General features: G+C 45.2%; 1 protein-coding gene across 8 annotated transcripts in view; it reads right to left on the bottom strand.

Moving 5' to 3' along the window:
- The window catches only part of RAB37 (RAB37, member RAS oncogene family), a 98069-nt gene that overhangs the window by 10449 nt on the left and 64863 nt on the right, over positions 1-22757 (bottom strand). For 2 of the 8 annotated variants that reach the window (XM_077327906.1, XM_077327912.1), the window contains 5 exons: positions 9906-10016; positions 6137-6178; positions 4173-4239; positions 3202-3254; positions 2438-2503 (listed from right to left, as the gene is read on the bottom strand). In XM_077327906.1, the coding sequence (XP_077184021.1) occupies positions 2438-2503; positions 3202-3254; positions 4173-4239; positions 6137-6178; positions 9906-10016 (339 nt within the window). Of the gene's footprint in view, positions 1-2437; positions 2504-3201; positions 3255-4172; positions 4240-6136; positions 6179-9854; positions 10017-18849; positions 19129-19343; positions 21270-22757 lie in introns of those variants that run through there. The other 6 variants (XM_077327911.1, XM_077327907.1, XM_077327908.1 and 3 more) reach the window with 6 other exon arrangements.

A 22757-nucleotide genomic window follows, 5' to 3' on the forward strand; every position in this document is an offset into this window, starting at 1 on the left:
AAACAAAGAACTACTCTATTGCCGAGCAGTCCAAGGATTAGTATATCTGTCTCCATATTATGTAAAAGTGTCCAAACTGTCCCTGGAATATTTACATTCTTGCTCAGAAGAATAATCCCTAGCCATCCTGTGTACATCTTTTGTTATATAAGCTGGGTCTTGAAACAAATGGATTTCTGTATTGTACTGAGAGGCAGCATGGTACAATGGTTAAGAGTGGCAGCCTCTAATCTGGAGAACTTAGTATGATTGCCCAGCCTTCCCCATTATGCAGCCAGCCGGGTGACCTTGGGCCAGTCACAGTTCTCACAGAGCCTTCTGTCTCATCTACCTGACTGAGTGTGTGTTGAGGAGAGAGGAAGGTGATTGTAAGATGCTTTGAGATTCCTTAAGGTAGTAAAAAAGGGGATTCAAAACCCTCCCAGTTCTTCATATTCTTCTATTACACCAATAATGTCATGGCCAATTTTTCCATACACTTTTTGTTTGTCCTGTGCAATGGGTACACACATCTGTGGGCTTCTGGTGAGGTCTCAAAGCCTGGCTGACGCTTATATTGTAACGGCCTGGCCAAATTTATCTTTCTAGATCAAAGGGAAAATGGAGAGATACCCCTTGCTGCTCCTTCTGTCTAGGCTATGAAAAAGAGGTTTTTCACTGTTCTAGCCAGAGGTCTGAACACAGGGGGATGGAATCCTTTCCCACTTGAGTTCACATTAGCAGTTTAAACTAGTCAAGCCTCATTTCCTAACTAACTGCTGAATGAAGTGATTGATGGATGGAGATTTTATCTCTGATGAATCCAAGACTTCAATGGCAAGAAGCCCTTTTTTCTTGGGGCTATAAACGAGAGAACTCTTGAGAATTCTTTCTCTAACTGGCAGAAAAGCCTAAAAAAGATTGATTGGGAAGATTTATGTTAAAAAGACGTTACTGTGCTCTGGAATTTTTGAAATGTTTTGGAACTGAGTCCTTTAAAATTATACTGGTGTATCGAGAAGGTACTGAAGTTGCAATAACAGACTCGACCGCTGGAGAGAGCACTTGTTTCCATTCCAGGAATGTTTTATGAGGACATTTCTATAAACAAGATAACATATAGGCTGGTTTATAAAAGCTCCTGTTGTCATGACGAATTACCTAGCAACAAGAGTACAACAATGGGCTGCTGAACTGCTCAATTGAGGAATTGACAAGTAAACAACAGGAAAATTTAGACTGTGATCTTGCTTCTTGCTTTTTTTTTTAATGTTATAGTTTGGATATTGGTAGAGTGGTTTATACAAGAAAATCCCCAGTGGCAACCAGAAAAACTTTGACTGATAAACCAAAACTGATTATAGCTGGTAATGTACATGAAACATTTGAAACAGATGAGGAGAAATATAGAGGAAAATTTTATTAAAAAATTGAATGAAATGAAAGGTTGGAAAAAGAAAATCATGAGGGAATTGAAAGCAGAATTTAAAAGGTTTATTCTATTTTAAAAATAACTATTGGAAGTGATTCAAATTAATGATAAATTAGAAAATTTGGAGAATAAGACAAAGGACATAAAGAATTAGATAACCTTGCTTGAATAATTGAATAAATTGAATAAATTGAAAATTTATTATTCAAGACTAGAAACAGACAATATTGGGATTATTGTATTAAAAGAGATTCATTCCCATTAGAATTCTACACAAATGGGGGGAAAAAACTATGATTTCTTAACTGACTAATTAAAACAGAGGAATATTCTTCCACATGTTCAAGAAGCAGAGAATTAGACTAAACTTTGTCCAAGAGGCAAGAGAACTAGAAGAAGAAAGGCATTAGACTCACAACAGGCACAACAGTAGACAGAAGAGACCAAGCCAGAGGGCAATGAAATTAGGGAAACTGAAAATCGAAATATGGGTTACAAAATCTTAACATGGAACATAATTTATGTATTTATTTATGTATTTATTCATTCATTTGATTTCTATTCCATCCTTCCATATGGCTCAGAGTAGTTTACATACAACATCACAGGGGGATACATGGAACGAACTAACATATAACATAAACCAATACAAAAACAACAATAATCTAAATAACACATTTTCAGTGATCTTAAGCAACAGTATAGCAGGAACAGGAACTTAGGTAAGGCCCTTAGAGAGGACAGACTGGTTCAGGCCATGGAGGGGATGTCTGAGGGGGGACCTGTTGTCGGTCTCAGGCAAATGCCTGGTGGGGGGCTTGTTCCACCAGGTGGGGGCCAGGACAGAAAAAGCTCTGGCCCTTGTTGAGGACTGACGTGCTTCTTTGGGGCCAAAGATCACTAGCCAGTTGGTGGTGGCAGAGCATAATGCTCTTGTGGGGAGCATTAAGTAGAGCATATGCTTCTCAAAAGAGAAGGAAAATGTTCCATTATTTGAGGAACTTAAAATAAGGAAATGCCACATACCTTATTGCCTAGTAACATAATAACCACATCCTTATGAGCATATTCATGTATCTCTGTTAGCCAGGCCTATAAAAGAAGGGGAGGAAAGGAAGTGGGGAGAAAAGGGGAATTTATCAGTTAGTATAGAGTTAAGTGCAATAGGCAAAGCTGGGTGGTGAAGAAACAGGCACTGATTCTCCAAGACTTCAATAACGTGATGCACTATCAGGGGGCAATCCAACCTTAATTTGGAGAGACTCCCTACAATTGGGGTCATGTTGAGACAAGTGCATTTAAAGCATTCCAGTCTCTACCATGGAACAAGGACTCCGTTTTGATGTTTGGGAGATGGTATTCCAAAGTTCTTTTCGATGAGGCTCCTTCACGAAGCTGTCTTATACTGAATCAGACCATAATGTATTGTCTCATGTACTAAACTAACCTTGTGCTAAGCCTCATGAGTAACCCATGAAAAACTAACTACTTTCACTCTTAATAGAGCCAAACATCAAGCTTCTCAAAACTATGTTCCCCCAATAAAGATTTTAGCCATGTCTTTAACCATACTTTGATAAGCAGACGATGCAATGATCTCCTTGCTATGGAAGTTTCTTATGTTCATTTCTTCATGCCAAACTGCACAAGAGCAGTCTAGGGGCACCTGCTGGCAGTCCCACTGCATTGCCTCCATGAGTGGAGGACCCGGGCCAGCTGGAATAAGCAATACCGGGATGATCATTTTGTCTACAATTACAAGGTCAGATCTGTCGACTTTAAATACGCACCCGAATATTGTCAAAGGACATTCTGTTGGTGATGTCATAGAGGAGGAGAAGAGCTGGAAGGCAAGAAGAGAACTGCATTTTCTAAAACTGCTAAGGTGGTTTGTGTGTATAAAGCTGCATTATACAAATTCAGACCACTGGCCCATCTAGCCCAATATTATCTACTCTCATTGGCAGTGGCTCTCAAGTTTCCCAAAAGGCTAGCGTTTTTCCACTTGTGCCACACTAAGCAACTAGCACGCTACCTGGCCCCAGAACACCTAGCCATAGTGATCCAGGCAGTGGTCACCTCTAGGCTGGATTGCTGTAACTTACTCTACATGGACCTACCCTTATCCCTGACCCGGAAGCTACAACTGGTGCAGAACACAGCAGCCAGGACCAGGGCTAGGGCTTTCTCTATCCTGACCTCCACCTGTTGGAATGAGCTCCTACAAGAGATCAGGGCCCTGCCAGAGTTTAAACAATTCTGCAGGGCCTGTAAAACGAAGCTCTTCCACCAAGCTTTTGGCCGAGGCCAATGAAGCAACTCCACCATTTCAGAGCCCAGAGGCCCCTCCCACCCCCAACTATATCTCACAGATGGAAAAATTGAAATCACAGTGCAGCAAATAATGTACAATCCCTGAACTGTGGAGATGAAATGTTCTAACACCAAGTGTTAAGTGTTAAATATTTTATTGCTATAAATTCTACAGTTTGAAATATTATATGTTCCCAATGATGTGTTCCTTGTACTGTACCATGAAAATTTTCACTGTAAACTACCCTGAGTTGCTAGAGAGGGTGGTATATAAATATAATAAAATAAATAAAATAAACAAACAAACCTGGGACTTTGTTTATACAAAGCAGGAGCTACATCATGGAATAATAATGTTTCTGTTTAATTATTGGAAGGTGGTAGTAAAAGCATTCTCCACTCACAATCATGTATCGGACAGGTGAATGCACCCTGTCAGAGGACCTACCCTGAGCATCTCGATAGTAAGCATGGGTCACACTCCGAAACCGCTCCTGGCCTGCGGTGTCCCAGATCTGCAGTGAAGCAAAGTTGGTAAACTAAAAGGAAGTCCCACTTCATTCTGTTCCATCAACAGACTCCCAGATGCTAAGCAAATCAAAAGAAAACATGGCCTGCTCTTCCCAGGAATAGGGGCTACTGGGACACAGTTCTGAGGACTTCTTTGCAGGAAAAAAAATAGAGACAAGGTGTTTATAGCATGAAAAGAAAAGTGGACAGAAGTCCGTTCAGGCAGATGGATCAAAACAGGGAAGCCACACAACAGTGGTAGCCCCAGATCTATAGGATCAGTTATAAGATCTAATTTCAGTGAAACCTGGGCTGAATCGCACTTACTTTGTTTATTCCATTGTGGATCCTGCTGAATCCAGATTTATTTGAACTCGGGTCTCCCCCCCCCCCATTGAAACAGAAAAGTGCTTAGGGAGGCTCAGAAGGGGAGGGGGAGCCAAGCACAGCAAGAGCCTCTTTCTTTCCTTTTCTTGAACGGGGGGTGGGGGTGGGGAGAGGTTCAGAGACAGCAGAGGAGGGGGGGGGAAACCACGAGGCAGACCTCTACTGACAAAAGTTAGGGCTTCTGCTGAGAGAAAATTAGGGCTTCCTCTTTAAGAAAAGCTTGGCAGCCTTGGCCAATCAGGGCTTCTCTACCACGGAGTCTGCATCAAATGCGAAGCAGCTGGAGTTCCTCATGGCTTCTCAATCCGATTCTTAAAATATTGAGGGTTAAAAGCACTCTAAGATATTGCAGGATAAATCTACGGTCACTCTGGATCAATCATGCTTGTTGCAGAGGGATAATTTAAATTGGACAAAATCAAAATGGAAATCGCATTCAGTAGAGATGGCAGGGACTGAATCGACCTGGGATTGGAATAAAAGCTCTGTGCAGACTCCACCCTGGAATAATTGGGGGGTAGGGGTGCCTGAACAATGATACATAAAATGGTAACAGATATACACTGCTAACATGACAATCAAGGTTAGGACTGTATTCATTCTGCACACCTTGGATAGTGCACTTCCAATGTGCTTTTGCAGGTGGAAATTGCATTGAAAGTGCATTATCCAACATATGCAGAATGAAGAGTTCCCCTCTGCTAGACTACAGTTTTGGAGTCAAACAATCCTTTATTCTATATCCACACCTGTCATTAAACAGGATAAAAGGGTCTCATCTCATTAGAGAGGGACAGCATAAGTGGTTCCCATTCCATTGCTACAAGAAGGACAGGGACATAAGCACTTGCAAGCACAGAGAGATGCGGACCCAAGTGTGCAAATTTCCTTTCTGAAATGCATATCTGCAGACTCTAAATCTGAAAGCGCCATTGATTTTAGGGGACCAGACAGGTTCATTCAGCACACTGTAGTATCCACAAAGTACAGAATGCCCCTCACTCAGCCGGCACTGGTCCCCTGCCCACCTGTGTAATATACTGGACTGTAACATGAATAGGTCCAGCTTTTAAACCTTCCTTACCAGGAAAGTGAGGAAGCATCTCACACAACATGCTACTCCACTGAAGATACCAATGTACAAAACAAACAAACAAACAAACAAGAACAACAACAAAAACTGCTGGGATTTCTTGTTAAAATCACCCTAGACTATATATTATCAGCATCTAAGTCTCCCACACCTTACTGCACCCTGTATATGTGCATGCATACATGTATATGCACCAGAGGGTCAGGAAGCAAAGGAGAAGGCTTCTTTGGAACATGCCTCCTATCTTTCTTTCTGGCACTGAGTTTTCTGCCTATAACCACTGCAACAGTTGAAATACTGCTAAGGAGAAAGTCCATCCCTTGCAAATCTTTCTGCCATTATGGGGGAAAAGAACAAATCCTGTATCTATTTGTGCATTGTTATCTGGACATGCAGTGTCAGTGGTAGTTCATCAAACCCACCTGGAGTTTCACTTTCACACCATCCACAGTAACCACTTTATTCTGTAAAGAAAAGAAAACAGAACAGCAGGTAAGGTAGAATAACAACAGGTACTAGGAAATCTGTTCTGGGTTTTTCCTTCACGATCAGAAAATCTAATGATCACCTCATGGGATGGTAGAGGCTATAGCCCTCACCATTTTTTAAAGGGGGACAGTAGGGTTGCCAGCTTCCAGGCGGCATCAGGAGATCTTCTGGAATTACAACTAATCTCCAGACTACAAGACATAAGTTCCCCTGTTAAAATGGCTGAATTGGAGAGTCCCACCCCAAACTCTTCTCAGGCTCTATTACCAAATCGCCAGAATATCCCAGCCCAGAATTGGCAAGCCTATGGGACACTTGGTAATAGTTCATAGTTGTTGGGGAAAAGGTAACAGAGCCCCATAATTCTCCATATCTTTCAGAACCCTGGAGACAGATTACTTTTACATGTTAGAAATTTTCTCTTACGAATTAAGTCTAGTCACAAGACAGCAGTTCCTAAGGTTCTTTGAATATAAAAACCATGACATCTAAATCAGTTTATATTAGAAGAGTAGACATCTTCCAGTGTGGGAGGGGGTGATCAAAGATATACAGGAAAAGCTTTGATTGATGATACGGCACCATGTTTTGCCTGCCTGCACCAGTTCATTATCACATTCTGAAAAGTGTGTGCGCGGGGCTACATCTGTCAAGTGCTGTCTTTTATAGTGCTCTGGGTTTTTTGTCAATTAGTATCTTCTTCAAAAGAGTCTACTTTTCTTTGTTTAGTTTGGTCTGTGCTTCATGACACAGGCAACCTATGGTTCATCCTAGCACACTGCACAAAGCACCCCCTCCTGTTTAAGACCCTTCTCACAAGCCCTGCTCTGTTTTCCCCCTGTAGGCGAACAAACCGGTCAGTCCTAGAGGAGATCAGCCCTGCCTGCTCTTTAGAAGGCCAGATCCTGAAGATGAAACTCAAACTTTGGCCACCTCATGGGAAGGAAGAATTCCCTGGAGAAGAGCCTAATGCTGGGAATGATTGAGGGCAAAAGAAGAAGGAGGCAACAGACAATGACGTGGCTGGATGGAGTCACTGAAGCAGTCGGTGCAAACTTAAATGGACTTCAAGGAATGGTAGAGGACAGGAAGGCCTGGATGATCATTGTCCATAAGGTCGCAATGAGTCGGACAGGACTTCACACTCAACAACAACAACAACAACAAGAGGTGAGGTGAGAAGAGACCTGAGACAGGGCTTTTTCAATCACGGCACCTCACCTTTGGATTGCCCTCCCACCTGAGGCTAACCTGGCACCTACCCCATCTTCTTCTTTTAGTCACAGGTGAAAATATTTTGTTTTTTACCCAAACTTTTCCTTAATACTTTTAACATTATGTCTACTAGCTTGAGAACTGCTGAGTTATACTTTTTTTACACTTTTTTTTACAGCTTTTTGCTGCTTTTATGCTCTGTTTTTAATAGTTATTAACAGTTGGCAGAGGGAAGGTCAGTGGCTGCAGAAGGGGTTGAGTCAAGAGCAGTGAAATGTAAGCTACCGAATGGACAAATTAGAGAGGTCTTTATTGAAAACTGTCTATATGGCAACTGGCAAACAACCTGAATTCAGTAAGAGTGTTTGCCAAAAGAGGAATGGTAACGTCATTTTGGCAGAAACGTTACACTAAGTAAAAGAGGGAATTCATTGCAACTGAGAGTCTGCATCAGGACCTACATGCTTTAGACACACGTACGCAAAGTGCAACCGGGACTAAATGATGCAATCATAAGAAGGGTTCTTGGCTGTAGCACAGATGTCTCAGACACAGATATAATAATGCTACTGCCCAACTTGAGAGCCAGAACCTCGCCAAAGGTATATAGAACAAGGCCTAGCTTCAGTCAAAGTTATGGGAGAAGCCTGAGAAAGCACCCTCTAGAGCAGCCTTTTTCAATCTTTTGACTATGGAGGCACTGCTGAAATATTTTTCAGGAAGGGATGTCAGTGGCCACACCTTCCTTTCATGCCCCGAGAAGTGAAAGGCGTCTCAGCCAATAAAGGTTTAAATGCCTGGCGGCCCTCCCCTTCCCACTCCCTCCAGGCCCATCATGGACCATTTTGGGAGGCGGCAGGTTAACGTGGCCAAATAAAGGTAGAATCTTTTTTTTTTTAACTTAAAACGTTTTCTTTCCTCTTCACTCGTGGCAGGAAATGGGAGGCAAAGGGTGGGAAGTATAAGCAGGGTGACAAGTGGGGAAGAGGAAGGGAAAGGTAAGCTGCCTTGAGACTCCTTTGGATAGTGAAAAGCAGGGTCTAAAAACCAGCTCTTCTTCTAAATAAACCTGCTAGGACTAGGCTGGGGTGTGTGTGTGTGTGTGTGTGAATACTGCGTGCTGCTGATGCTCCTCTGTTACAACTGATTGACAATGGGAGTCTCAATGCCACTTCATACGATTAGACCCCGGCCATCCTAGGAGAGATGTAGAATGAGAACAAAAGCAGCCACTAATGAGAAAAAGGCAAGATAAAATTAAGTTGAATCCTATTTCAGAAAACATCCTTGGAGAGAAGGATTTTAAAAAATCACACAGAACAAAAGTGACTATGAAACATTCTCAAACATTTCTAGTTCTGTCTTCCAGATGTGCACTATTATGACCAGCTCTGCGTTACTCGGATCTTTTTCTCTGCCCTTCTTTTAACCCTTTTATGAAACGAAGCTTTCAGAACTGCCCAGGGACATGGCTCCAGGAAGTGTTCTGAATCCTAAGGAAGAAAATCTGAATTCCCAGCCACTCCCCCAGCCCATGTAGGTAAAAAAGAGTACATAAATAAATGACAATTTCTTGGTCTTTAGTGATATCACAGAATGTTACACTATGCAGCCATGTGAAATTATAGGACATGTCAACGAGCATAATGGGAAGACCAGTGATGCTCAACTATAAACAGAGGCATTTTGATTACCTGTAGCCTTCCATCTACACAAAAGAATTATTTTTTTCCTCCTTTGCAACCTGAAAATATGTCTTGTGCCTCACACCTGTTCAATTTCCCCCCCTTGTAGTCTGCAGCATATCCTGCTTTATCTGTTAAGAGTGCACTTGTGGACTTTGGGCTCTGCCATCCTGCCTTGAAAGGATTTTTGTTTTTCTTTCTCAGCCTCTTGTTTAGCTGAACATCCAGCCTGATGAAGAGTTTGAGAGAACTTGCTTTAGTTAGTGCTAGTAAAAGGCATTACAAGTTTTGTTTGCTTTTTGCTTTGGTATACAGGCCAATGCGTTGGTTTGCAATCTTTCTGCACACATTGGATAATGCACTTTCAACGACTGTTTGTAGCTAGATTTTCTTGTGCAAAACAGGAAAATCTTACTTCTAAAGTGCATATGGGATTATTTTATATTTTTTTTTTAAATTAAGTATTTGGACACTTACTAGTTTGACCTGCCTTATGCGTAAGCAAAAAACATACACAAAACTACAGATGTTCATCCCATGAAAGACAGATGATCATTATTTCAAAGAATCAATATAGCAATGGATACCCATTGAAAAGTCCTGGCATCAGCCCAGATCCATGCCTTGCCCTACTGTTATTTTCCTCAACAGCAAAGGCTCCTACAAATGCTGAGGGAGACATTTCTCCATTTTCCCTGCTTGGACTCATCACAGCGAAGGCAGATAAGGATGTCTGGCACTTGCACCTTACACTGTATTGCGCAAACCTCCCTGTCCGTGTTTGCAGCTGCAGAGATCTCACCCGAAAGTCTATGCCGACAGTGGCTATGAAGGTTCCAGAGAGGAAGGCCCCATCTTTGAACTGGATGAGGAAGCAGGTTTTCCCCACGCCTGAATCACCAACCAGCATCACCTATAACATGGGGTGCAAAAGGCCATTAATAGTGCAATGCGCAGCACATGTATATGGGGGGGACAGGGAGAGATGATGCGAAGGAACTAGGCAGTACCCCCAGGGGTGCGGGCAGTCTTGCAGACACAGCCGAACGTGTGATGGATTACTCTTTGTTATTTCTCTGTAAGGTCAAGGGCACTCACTTTCTCTCCTCTTCCAACTGCTTCACTCATCATTTGGACCCTAGTCTTCCCATAATAGACTTTGGCCTCTTGTTTTTAGAGCTACCTTAAATTCCTAGTTAAGAATGAGGCAACTTACAAGCAGGCAACTTACAAGCAGATAGGCCAGCCCAAAAAGAAAAACATCATCTTCAAAGTTAGTTTAGTTCTTTCATGCACACTCATTTTGGGCCTATTTATTTCCTTCCTTTGTGCTACAGTTGGCCCTGGGACAGATCCTGGTAAGAAGTTGGGATAGCCCAAGATTTCCTTGCCAATCCCCCTCAAACAAAGCAGACACCGGACAAAGACTACATACGCTATTCTCAGCTCGAAGCATGATAGCTTGGGTCCTTCCCTTCAGTCTTCAGGCCTCTACAGGAAAAGGGGTGAGACCCTACTGTGGCATACCCTGTTCTGCTATGGCTCTGCCTGGGAGGAACAGTTGCTCCTTGATATGGATGGCCCATAGGAGTCTGATCTCATCAGATCTCAGAAACTAATCAGGGTCAGTCCTGGCTAGTACTTGAATCAGAAACCACCAAGGAACCACCACTCAGAGGCAGGTAGTGGCAAATTACCTCTGCATATTTCTTGCCTTGGAAACCTTCTGTGGCCTCCATAAGTCATCTAAGACTTGACAGCATTTTCTACCTCCAGATATGTAGGGGGTGTGTGTGGGGAGGAGCAGGGTGCACTGTAGAAGCAGGTCCTGGAAAATTTCCATGCTTCCCATGTGGACTTAAGAGCTAAATTCGAGCCAGCATCTACATACTATATGGATCCTAAGCAGTCTTAAGGGATGGCAAGTCAGCACCTCAGATCAATAGCCTCATTTTGACCATTTATGCACTGGAGGTTTCATGCCAGGCTGCAGGCTGGAGTTTTAGCCGTGGCAGGCTGCCCCACTTCTTCCTGCACCCACATGAGGGAGCATTTGGCCCCGTGCACGTCATCTGCCCCCAATTTGTGTTCTTGCATGGAAGCTGGAGCAGTGAAGTTCTCAGTGCATAAATGTTCTTTGATGATCCCTAAATACACATCTTCCTTGCTGCCTTTTGCCTCTGTTCATCTTGCAGCTGATGCCCAATGCTTCCTCCCAGTCTGATTATATCCACGCATGGAGGCATTTATTTAGAAAAATGTCACACTACCTCTCCAAGGTGGCCTTGGACAACTGGACTGGCTTGGACAACTGAGTTCAAATAAGACAGAAGCAGACAACCAGCCTACATGTCCAAAGAGATCTTTTGGTCAGATTTTTTAAAAATGTAGATAACCAAGTTATGCCCTGGATAGCTCAGGCCAACCCTATTTTATAAGATCCCAGAAACTAAGCAAGATTGGCCCTGGTTAGTATGCAGATGGGAGCCCCCCAAGGAAGTCCAGGGTGGCTACGCAGAGGCAAACCACCACTCTTCATCGTTTACCTTGAAAACCCTATGGGGTCATTGGAAGCCAGCTGTGACTTGGGGGCAGGGGGAGCCAGGTTATAGTGCTGTGCAGCCTTGCTTGCTGGCAAGCCTCTAAACAGCATGCCTTCCATGCCAATAGGCTCAGGATTAGCTGTTATTCTGTTCAAGAGTTCTGGGCTGCCAAGAGAGGCCTCTGGATTACCAGAGACGGACCCGGGGGCTATGAGGAACTCCTTGCTAGAACAGCTGTTGTTCCTGCTCAAGATTTCCTTACGCATCCCACGGAACTGGCATCTTTCCCTCTTTATTTTCATTTGCTAGAGCCAGCTTTTGTCACTGATGATTAGGTGATGATTAGGATCTCAGGTCTGTTGCAACAAATAGTTTCTTCTCACTTTGCCCTTTGTCTGGGTAAACCCCAAAAGTCACTATGACTATATGGGCATAGAGACTCTACCTTGGCTCACCCTTGTCTTGGGCAAAAGCCAGTGTGTTCAGGAAACCATTACTCGGGTGGTAACATTTCACGAGGGAAAATAATTGTCTGATGTTGGGCTCTCTTTTTCCCCTTGCCAGCTGCCTCGCCCATGTTGCCTGATAGCAGAGCAAACAGTCAAGTCAGGATACACTCCTCCTAAACAAACAGACTTCAGCATAGAAGTCCTGGTTTTGTTGCCACCTCGATGTCCAATTTTATTCTGGTAGAGGACAGTCTATGAAAAATGTGAACTAGCCAGTCCTCATCCATCTAGGAAAAGCCCATCACTCCAATCTGCTCTCAAATAACAGCAATCTTCTGTCTCTCATTAGCAGACAATGCTACCAAATGGATCAGCAGCTTTTACCAAAGTAACTTTTTCTTAAATCCAAGAAAAAAGTATGTGTTCAAGGCAATTGAATGCTCCTACATAGAGCCTCTTGTGGCGCAGAGTGGTAAGGCAGCCGCCTGAAAGCTTTGCCCATGAGGTTGGGAGTTCAATCCCAGCAGCCGGCTCAAGGTTGATTCAGCCTTCCATCCTTCCGAGGTCGGTAAAATGAGTACCTAGCTTGCTGGGGGGTAAATGGTAATGACTGGGGAAGGCACTGGCAAACCACCCCGTATTGAGTCTGCCATGAAAACGCTAGAGGGCGTCACCCCAAGGGTCAGACATGACTCGGTGCTTGCACAGGGGATACCTTTACCTTTACCTTTACATAGGGATATGAAGTATGCATTACTCTGCCCAATCTTCAGCCAGATACATCCCTTTCCCCCCCAAATCTGTAATACCTGAGGCACACTTTTAAAAAAGAAGAGTTGGTTCTTATATGCTGCTTTTCTCTACCTGAAGGAGGCACAAAGCGGCTTACAGTCGCCTTCGCTTTCCTCTCCCCATAACAGACACCCTGTGAGGTGGGTGAGGCTGAGAGAGCCCTATATCACTGCTCGGTCAGAAGTTTTATCAGTGCTGTGGCGAGCCCAAGATCACCCAGCGGGCTGCATGTGGGGGAGTGCAGAATCGAACCCGGCATGCCAGATTAGAAGTCCACACTCCTAACCACTATACCAAACTGGCTCAAACATGAGAAAGTTTCCTTCTCCTCCTCAGAGATGCCTACTCCTTTTCATTTTGTGAGGTCACTGACTGTCTTGGGCTGGCCAGCTGTCATCTTCTCTTTGGAGGAAGAATTGGTGGAGTTGGGCCCTGCACCAGCGGAATACCCACCTGAGAAGCTGGACTCAGAAGCAGACCCAATGGGGGAAGGATCAGGAAGGGAAAATGCTTTCCAACCAAAGCCAGGTTGTTCATTCTGGCAGAAGACAGAAAGGATGCAGAGGATAGAGCCTCTGTCTCCATTGGGTACTCCTAAGCCCAGGGGAATGTAGAAGAAGGAAGGGGCACTTGACAGCTTGGGAGAGAAGACAGAGCACTCTCCTAATGGCACAGAAGTTATCAGTGTTGGTTCTTGGAATGGAGTCTTTAGAGGAGCAGGACTAAGCTACTGACAGAAACCAGCAAGGGTTTTTTAATCTGTAAGGGAGGACTCTACCTGGAATAAGTGACACTTGGGTTTGGGGGATAAGTCAGCAAAAAGAGGCAATTAAAAGGAACGTGCTGAGCAAGATCTGGAAACAACTTTGCTTGCCCATCCACCCCCTGTGAGCTGACCTACTCAGTGAACAGACTGCTGCCTTGCTATCTGTCCTGTTGAATCTGTACTTGCTTTTCCAGCTAGAAACCTAGACCCTGCATCCTGTCCTGGCTTCCAAGTTTTGGACTTTTGAACTCCAGACTCTCCTTTTCCCCTGACTTTGGACTCAGCCTTCAACTCTCTGGCTCTGGACTGGTTATTAAGCCAGTCTCTTGCATTGTCTTACTTCTTACTCTTGTATTTGTGCACCTTGGAAGCCCCAGGTAGTGTAAAATTGCCAGGCTCTGTCCTGAATGTGATGCTGACTTGAGTGAGCTGCCAGACAAAAAAGAAAAGAAAAATAATTATCTCTTGGCAAGGCACTGAAAATGTGGAAGATGTAATCAGAAGATTTTTGCTCATAGCTATGATCAGAAGCACTAGAGCCCTGCTGGGTCAGACCAATGGTCCACCTAGTCCAGCATCCTGTCTTATTTATTTATTTATTTATTTATATCCTGCTCCCTTGTGACTAGTTGCCTTGGATCTATTGTAAGAGAACCACTCCTCATATCACATGACTGCTAGATTTACTCATGAGTCTTTGATGAGGTACCTTGTCAAAAATCTTTTGAAGGTCCAAATATATAATGTCTACTGGGTTACTGTTGTTTACATGCATGTTCGCTTAAAATAAAAAACCCCAAAAGGTTGGTGAGGCAGGACTTCTCTTAGCAGAAGCCATGCTGATTTTATCTCAGCAGGCTTTGTCCCTCTATGTACCTAACAATTCTATCTTTGATTACAGTTTCTACTTTTTTGCCTGGAGCAGATGCTAGGATGACTGGCCTATAATTTCCTGTTTCCCCTTTGGATCCCTTTTAAAAAACTGATGTCACATTTGCTACTCTGTGTTCTGGTGCAGCAGCTGAAATTATTGATAGGTTACACTTACCAGATAGATCAATTACCTCACATCTGAATTCCTTAAGATGCCACCAGGACCTGGAGACTTATTAGTTTTTAATTTCCCCAATAGGTCTTAAACTTAATCTCTAGTAACCTCAATTTGGCTCAGTTCTTCAGACTCCCTTCCTGAAAAATAGGAGCTGTGGCATTAGCACATGCCCCACAATTTCCACAGGGAACACGGAAGCAAAAAAAGTAACTGAACTTCTCTGCCATCTCCCCATCTTGTTTCAGCAATCCCTTTATCCTTTTGTCATTCATAGGCCCCACTGGTTCTCTGGCTGGTTTCCTACTTCAGGTATATTTTTTAAAATGTTTATTGTTTGTCTTGATGCTTTCGGCAACTTGCTCCTCAAAATGTCTTTTTGCATGCCTAATTATTGACTTACATTGTTTTTGCCAGAGCCTGTGGTCCATCCTGTAAAATTCACTGAGAAAGACATTCTTCTTTTTAAAAGAAGTCTCTATACTTTTTATGGCTTCCTTGACTTTCACTGTTAGCCACGCAGGCCTTCTTTAAGACTTGGCAGTGACTTTCATAACTTGTGGAATTCATTCTATTTGAGCTTCAATTAGCATGGTTTTACGTGGCTTCTAAACATCCTCTAGTGCATTTGCTGGCAGGGGCTCATGGGAATTGTAGTCCATGAACATCTGGAGGACCACAGGTTGACTACCCCTGCTCTAGGGATTTGACTCACTTGTGTTTCCCCTTCAGCTTCCTTTTTATTATTCCCCTCATTTTTGTAAAGTCCCCTCTTTTCAAAGCACATTTAGTTTTGGACTTCAGAGGTAACTTTCTATTGACTTGAAAGCTGCATTGCATTGTGGTCATTGTTTCCAATTTGTGCAACAATTTCTACATCTCTCGACTGGTCTTGACACCTGCTCAGAACTAAGTTCAAGATCACTGCCCCTCTGGTTGGTTCTGTGGCCAACTGTTCCAGTGCACAGTCATTTATGACATCCAGGAATCTCATGTTTACAGCATGAATCAAACAGTGGTTTACCCAGTCAACGTGAGGGCAGCTGAAATTTCCCAGTATGTTCCACTTAATATTTCTGGTAAGGCCTTGGAGGAGGAGCATGACTTATGACTTAAGTGCCACTCAGCACTTAACACCCACTCAGAGTGGCTGTCCCACCCCGTAGTGTCTCCTCCTCCAAATGGCTTGCCTGTCTGTCCAGCAGCCAGCCAATTGCCTTCCATCCCCCACCCCTGACTACCCCTTCCTCCTTCCACTTCCCTGCAGATCCCTGCTGCGTGAGAGCTGCCCCTGCCGGTGAATTCCCCAACAGCTACCTGCAGCCTTTCCAAGTCCTGGGGGGAGGGAGAAGACATCCGCAGAGTTTTTCCACCCCACACCCAATCTAGCGCCCGTTGTATTCCTGAATGCAATGGGCTTGGCCCCTAGTAACAACATAATCTGCTTTAGTCATCTCCCTTATTTCTTTCTCCATCTCAAGATCAGTCTCAAGGGTTTGATCAGATGGGTTCATCCTCACTTTTAAGCGACCCTTAGGGTCCAGTATTTCCACCCACATCCTTTCTATTCAAGTTAATTCCACTGATGTTTTCTTAATATTTAACTACAACTTGAGACATGGGAAGCACTTTTATTTCTCCTATATTATCCTGACTGTACGTTGGTCACTGTTGTAAAAGTAAAGATTGTATGTTCCAAACTTCTTTGGTTCACCCAAATGACTTGGGGCAGCCCCTGGGCGATCCCAATCAGTGAGCACTAGGCTTCCCAGAGTCAGGGGTGGATGGCAGATTGTATCTCCACTCTTTAACAGTGTCCTGGGTGTAAACTGCATGGAGCTTTTATTCCAACCCCAGATCGATTCAGTCCCTGCCCTCTACACAGAATGCGATTTCCGTTTGGATTTTGGGCGATTTAAATTTTCCTTCTGCAGCAAGAAGGATTGATCTGGAGTGACCCTACCTTTATTGTGCAATATCTCAGAGTGCTGTTAATCCTCAATATCCACATTGGGAAAGAAAGCTCTGTGGTAGAGAACCTCTGATAGGCTACACCTGGTCATGTGACACGCTTGCCTTAATGGAGAAGCCCTTAATTTCTCTCAACTTCTGTCGGTCCTAGATTTTTCCTCCCCCCTCAGCCTTTTTCGATCCTCTCCCCCACCCCTCCAAGAAAAGAAAGAGGCTCCCTGCCTGTCTCCTTCCCCCCCCCTTCAAGAAAAGAAAGAGGCTTGGCTCCCCCCCACCTTCTGAGCCTCCCTAACCACGTGCAGAAGACTTTCCTGTTTCAATGGGGAGGAGGGGGGAGAGCCGAGTTCAAAGCGATCTGAATTCAACAGGATTGACAATGGAATAAACAAAGTAAGTGCAGACTCTGCCCTGGATGCAGTTTGCTATGTTTCTCCCATAGAAGGGCATGGCAATCATTCACTTATGTGGGAGAAACAAATGGAGACACCATCACCAGGGGTGCTCCCTGCCCCAAGTCATTCTCACAGTTCTGGCCAGCAAGAATCAAGCCTCATCCCTCTGCAACCACACCGGCCAAGGTTCTGTTTCTTGAATGCGCTAAACTAGACTGTGATGGACTGTAGGAAATGGCTTAAGAATACAAGGCTAGATCTGGATGTCCGTCTCTCTCTCTGCTGGACTTCCTCCTTCCACTGCATTGTTCCATCTCTTTCTCTCTCCTCAAACGATGGTTGTGGCCCCACCTGATATGATCTACCTGTGGTCAGGTTGCAAGGCACCCTATAGAAGGCAATGTCCTCCTGTCCCTCCTCCTGCTTATATTTTTAACTGTGTTTTATGAAATAATCGCACTGCAATAGCAGAGGATATCACCACAGTTTCTGTCCAGTGTCTGCCCTAGAGAAAAACTCCCATGTAACACCCAAATTTCTGTAATGAAGCCTCCACATACACAACTTCACTCTCCAGAAAAGCCATCCAGCATTCCTGTTGTGGGGCACTACTACTCTTCGTGTAAATAGTAGTGCTGAATATAAACCAACCCATCTGTTTTAAAATTAGCTTTCCTTGATCCAAACCAATTTTTGTCTATTCAGATGGGTTTGCTAGCATGGATCACACAATGAATACTCTTGGGGGGGGATGGAATAGCTTGGAATATTTGCCAACTTTCACCAGGAAATATAGAGAGTGTCTTTCTAGTTGGCCCAGATCAGCCCAATTTTGTCAGATCTCAGAAGTTAAGCAGGGTCAGTCCTGGTTAGTTTGGATGGCAGACCATCAAGGAATACCTGGGCTGCTATGCAGAGACCAGCAATGCCTTGAAATCCCTACAAAGGGTTGCCAAGTGTTTGCTCCAACTTGAGAGGACTTTCTTCCACCACCACTTTCTAGCTGTGTATCAACTTCAGAGATCAACTCTTGGCTGCAATCCCTCAGGACAGCTGGAATTCATATCCCATTTTTCAGGAGCATGTGGATGATCTGCTTTCGAAGCCGTTAACTCTATTCCCTTGTCACACTCTGCCTCTCACTTGACTTCACACGAGGCTGTTTCATTTTCATCCTCCTGATAAAACCCATTTTTAGCTCCTTCCTCCTGATGCAGTTTAAGTAGCAACTGCTGCTAGCTGCTCCTGAAGACCAGAAGGGATCCCTTCTCAGGAGCAATCACAGAGCCCTGTGCTCGCCACACCCCTTATGGCCACCCGGCTACCGGCATCAAGGAGGCACGGTTCTGCTTGAACTACAACCCTCCAGTAAAACCACGGTCACTGCAATGCGAAGGCGTGAAAGAGTGCCTCTGAACATGTGCAGATGGTTCCCCCCCATCACTGCAGGCAAGTGTGTCACTGAAAGAAAGGGCTTTCTGGCTATATCTTGAGCTGCAGCACCTTTCATTTTAGGAATGAAAAAGGACTGAGAAACGCTCGAGGAGCTTGTCAGCGTCAAAACTCCTAATAGCAGCCAAGGAGGGCTCCTTGCAGGACATCCTCCGGCATCAAGCAACACGGGAAGGGGGCGCCACATCTGCCAGGGAATGGGTGGGGGGCATCTGCTGCTGGGCAACTGGGATAGGAGCGTCGTTGCCCCCCCCCCACACACATAAAAGTTCCGCCTCGCTCTTCGATGGGGCGGCGAGCCAGCCCCCCCCCCCATTGCCCCCACCGACCCACCCCTTGGCGCCCAAGCAGGGCGGGCTCCGACCTTGCCACAGGCATCGTAGCTTGCACCCAGGGGCGAGGCTCTCTCCCGAACGGGCGGCCAGGGGGTCCCGTTGCGGGCAGGAGGGGCGCTCCTCCCGCAGCCGCCTCCGTTGCTGAGCATGGTGGGCGCCTCCCGCCGAGGGAGCAGGAACTGCCTGCCCGGGACGGCATAGGGAGGGCAGCGCCGGGGCCACGCGGCGGCTACTCCTCCTCGACGGCCGCGAGAACCGCCCCTTCCCGACTGCCCGCTCGCCCGGGAGCCAGATGGGATGGGAGGGGCGGGGTGGGGGAGCCCCGCCACGGGGCTCGGGCCTCAGCGGGCTAGAGGCGGCCGAAGCAGGAAGGCGCCGGCTCAGCGCAAACCCGTGGCGCTTTGGGCAGCCTTGCTGGGCGGCGTCGGGAACCCAGCCCCGCGCCACAGAGAAACGCTCGAACGTCGGCCTCAGCAGCAGGGCGAAGACTACCTTCTTCGGCCCGGAAGAGTGCGGAGCAGGCGGCCACTTGTCCATTCAGGCCTCGTGTTAAGCCCCTGGGCACACTTCGGAGTGCACGAATCGGACCGCTTTGCATTTGCGCAATGTCTCACTGCTCAGAAAGGACAGCATGCTGTTTGTCTTTGGGGATTCCTTCCAGTGGACCTGGCCAAGCTTAAAATCCACCTGTTGCAGAGACGAGGCGGAGTGATTTGCTAATGGCCCTTTCCTGTATGTTGTGCCATAATCAAGACATCCTTTTAGCAGTTCTGCAACTCCCGGGTCTGAATAAATGCAAACTGGGTTGAGGAGGGCAGCGAGATCTTGGTTAGACGCTCCAAATGAACAACGATTAGTAGAGAACCAGTGGATGGCAGATTTCAGTTAACTAATCCAGGGATTCCTGGTTGTTCAGAGTTCCCCAGGGGTTATGCAGCCTTTCCCAGAGGTTTGGATGGCCACTGACTTCACTCGGTATCATTGGAGCTTCATTCCACTGCCGATCTACAGGCCTACTCTCTCTCCACAACAGAAAGGGTAACTGATCGTTTGGTTAGTTGGCTCCCACACCTCGTCACTTCTGGGGTTCCTTGAATATTTCAGGGATTCCTCCACAGTCAAAAGGTTGAAAAAGGCTGAACTAATCTGTATATGGGGACAGATTACATGTTATATACTCAGAGACAATGCAGGAGGGTTTTAACAATAAAAACGTATCTTCCCTTGAAGCTGTGATCAGGTGCTATTGAAATAATATCCACACCCCCAAGCACCTTCAACACAAACATTCAGGGCAGAGGTGCAGGGGGAAGGGGAGGTGAGAGATTCTGTTCTGCTGGTAGCTCCACGACTGATTTCCACTAGCCGGTTTCAGTATTAAAATGCCTTCAACATGAGCCAGAAGCCAGGGTTTGTATCCTATAATTACCAGAAACATGATTTTGTACAAAGAAAACACCCTCACTTGAGGTAGGTTAGATAAGCAGATTGTTTGGGTAAGGTGATCCTTTGCCAGTGTGAAAAAAGAGCAAAGAATTCTTGGCAGTTCCAGATGTGAGCATACACACACACCCTTTGTACTAAATATTGTTAGATTTTCCCAGATCAAAGGAGGGAATTCAAGCATTTCCACAGAATGGAATTTACCCTGTCTCAATCATTGCTTGAATTTCATGTTAAAGGAAACCAAAGTATATTTTTTTATTTGAAGAGCCTGTAGGTCAAATTGAAGATGCATTTCTGATTTGCCTCCAGAAAGACATGAATGTGTTAAGCGTTGCTTCATCTCACAGAACCCCACAAATCTAGCGAAGGGATTATTTAACAGATTCATTCTCTGAGGCTGAACTATGATAGAAGTTCTCTAACTTCAGCCCATGGCTGGGTGTTGCATGCATGCAAAATAGGGAGGTAAAGACCTGGACCTCTCTGTCTACCTTCCCTCTTTGGAAGCCCATCATGGCCATTAATCAGGAGCATCCTACTAATTTTATGCTTAGGGCTGATCCTGCGTTGAGCAGGGGGTTGGACTAGATGGCCTGTATGGCCCCTTCCAACTCTATGATTCTATATTTCATAATTTACCAAGGTAGGGGGCATTTTCCAGGCTAAAGTTAGAAGAAAGGGTGCATTAGAAACAGGTACATTAACTTGTTTCTCCAGCAGTTAGGCAGGATCCAGTATGACCCCCAACTGAGTCAGCAAAGGTTACCAGAGTGCCATCAAAACTGAGGAACACAGTGTCTTTCAAGATCTCAACCCACAAACCTCTGTCTTTCCAGGGCTTAGCTTCAGTTTTGTTTGCCCTTGGAAGCCAGGCAGACTTCTACACCACCAGAAAATTTGGAATAAGGATATATAGAGCTGGCAAACTGGTGACAGCCAACCCTAAAATATGCCAGCAAACGCTGGCAGGGGCTTCTGGGAATTGTAGTCCATGGACATCTGGAGGGCCACAGTTTGACTACCCCTGACATAGAGTTTGAAAGGCATTGGGGGGGGGATAGGATTGCACTCTGTGAAACCCCACAGGATAGGGCCCCCACTGATGATAACTGGCCTCCAATGACCACCCTTTTGTGTCTGATCCATGAAAAATGATTCAAATCGGTGGAAGTCACATCTGTTGACACCTCCTCCTGCCTCCAAACACCAAGGTGGCACAACCCAGTGTATAAAACCCAGTGAATAATCTGATGAGAGTAACAAATAGGCATGATCGTGGTCTACCATTACGAGGGGGGCATCAGCTGAAGTTCCCAGAGCAGTCTCTGTTCCAAGGCCGACTGGAAAGTCAGGTTGTGAAGGGCCCAGAGCAGATGAGTTAAAGCAGATGCATGGTTTTCTAGAAATTTCATTGGCACCCCCAAATGTGCCACTAGAAAAAGGATTAGTTGTAATTTACAGCTTGCTGTTTCAGAGTTAAATTGTGTGAGGGCAAGTCATTTTCCACTGGCACTCAATCAAGAAACCGTGTGAACCTGCATTTATTTATACATTATCTCATCCCTCCCTCATTATTTACAAGTAAAGGTGGACAATGAAAATGTGCAGTTTTTCATCCTGTGTCTGGACAAGCGCAAGGGCTGGGGTGGGAGAGAGGGATTACATGCCAGATATTGTAATGGCACAATGTGACTTCCTTATACAATAATACAAATGTACATTTACATTTAAACAGACCAGCAGTCCAATAGGCAAGTGTATCCTGGAATTCTTGTGCCTTTCCAGGTTTCCCCCACAGAAATATTTAAATGTACTTATCAGGTTCATATATCACCCTTCTTCCCCTCAGCTCAGGGCTGAATTATTATTTTATCCACACACCCACTGTGATTTATTCCAGGTTTCTCATAGTGCCTCAAGATTTTAAACCAATTCTGGGTCCCAGCACAATAGTATCCTGGCTCTTTACATGGCAATCCTAAATTCCTTAGCTCCTGCAGAGACACCAGTATGGATAACTGTGCACTGAACATGTTCTTCCCAGGAAGAAGGATATATGCGGCTGCCAGGATCTAAGTGGGCCCTGATAGCAATCTAGTTGGCAAAGTTTAAATTGGCAAAAAGGATCATAGCACCAGGCTGCTTAAAGAATAAAATATTATATTTTATTATATGTAATATTTATTATATTATAATTTTTAAACAGCCCGTGGCGCCACGGGCGCCACGGACTAAATAATTCGTTAAGCCCCCTAGAGGTGGGCTTTGTCCGTGATGAGGAAGGGTCCGGGTTGGACCCTTCCTCACGACAGACAATCGGAGGGACCAATCGGCAGGCGCGAAGCGCCTGCCGATTGGTCCCTCCGATTCCCAGCCTGTGCAACTGTGAGCCGCGCGCAGCGCAGCTCGCAGTTGCTCCTGGATTGATGCGGCGAGAGGCGCGAAGCGCCTCTCGCAGCG

The sequence above is a fragment of the Paroedura picta genome, chromosome 3, assembly GCF_049243985.1.
Source record: "Paroedura picta isolate Pp20150507F chromosome 3, Ppicta_v3.0, whole genome shotgun sequence".
NCBI lineage: Eukaryota > Metazoa > Chordata > Lepidosauria > Squamata > Gekkonidae > Paroedura > Paroedura picta.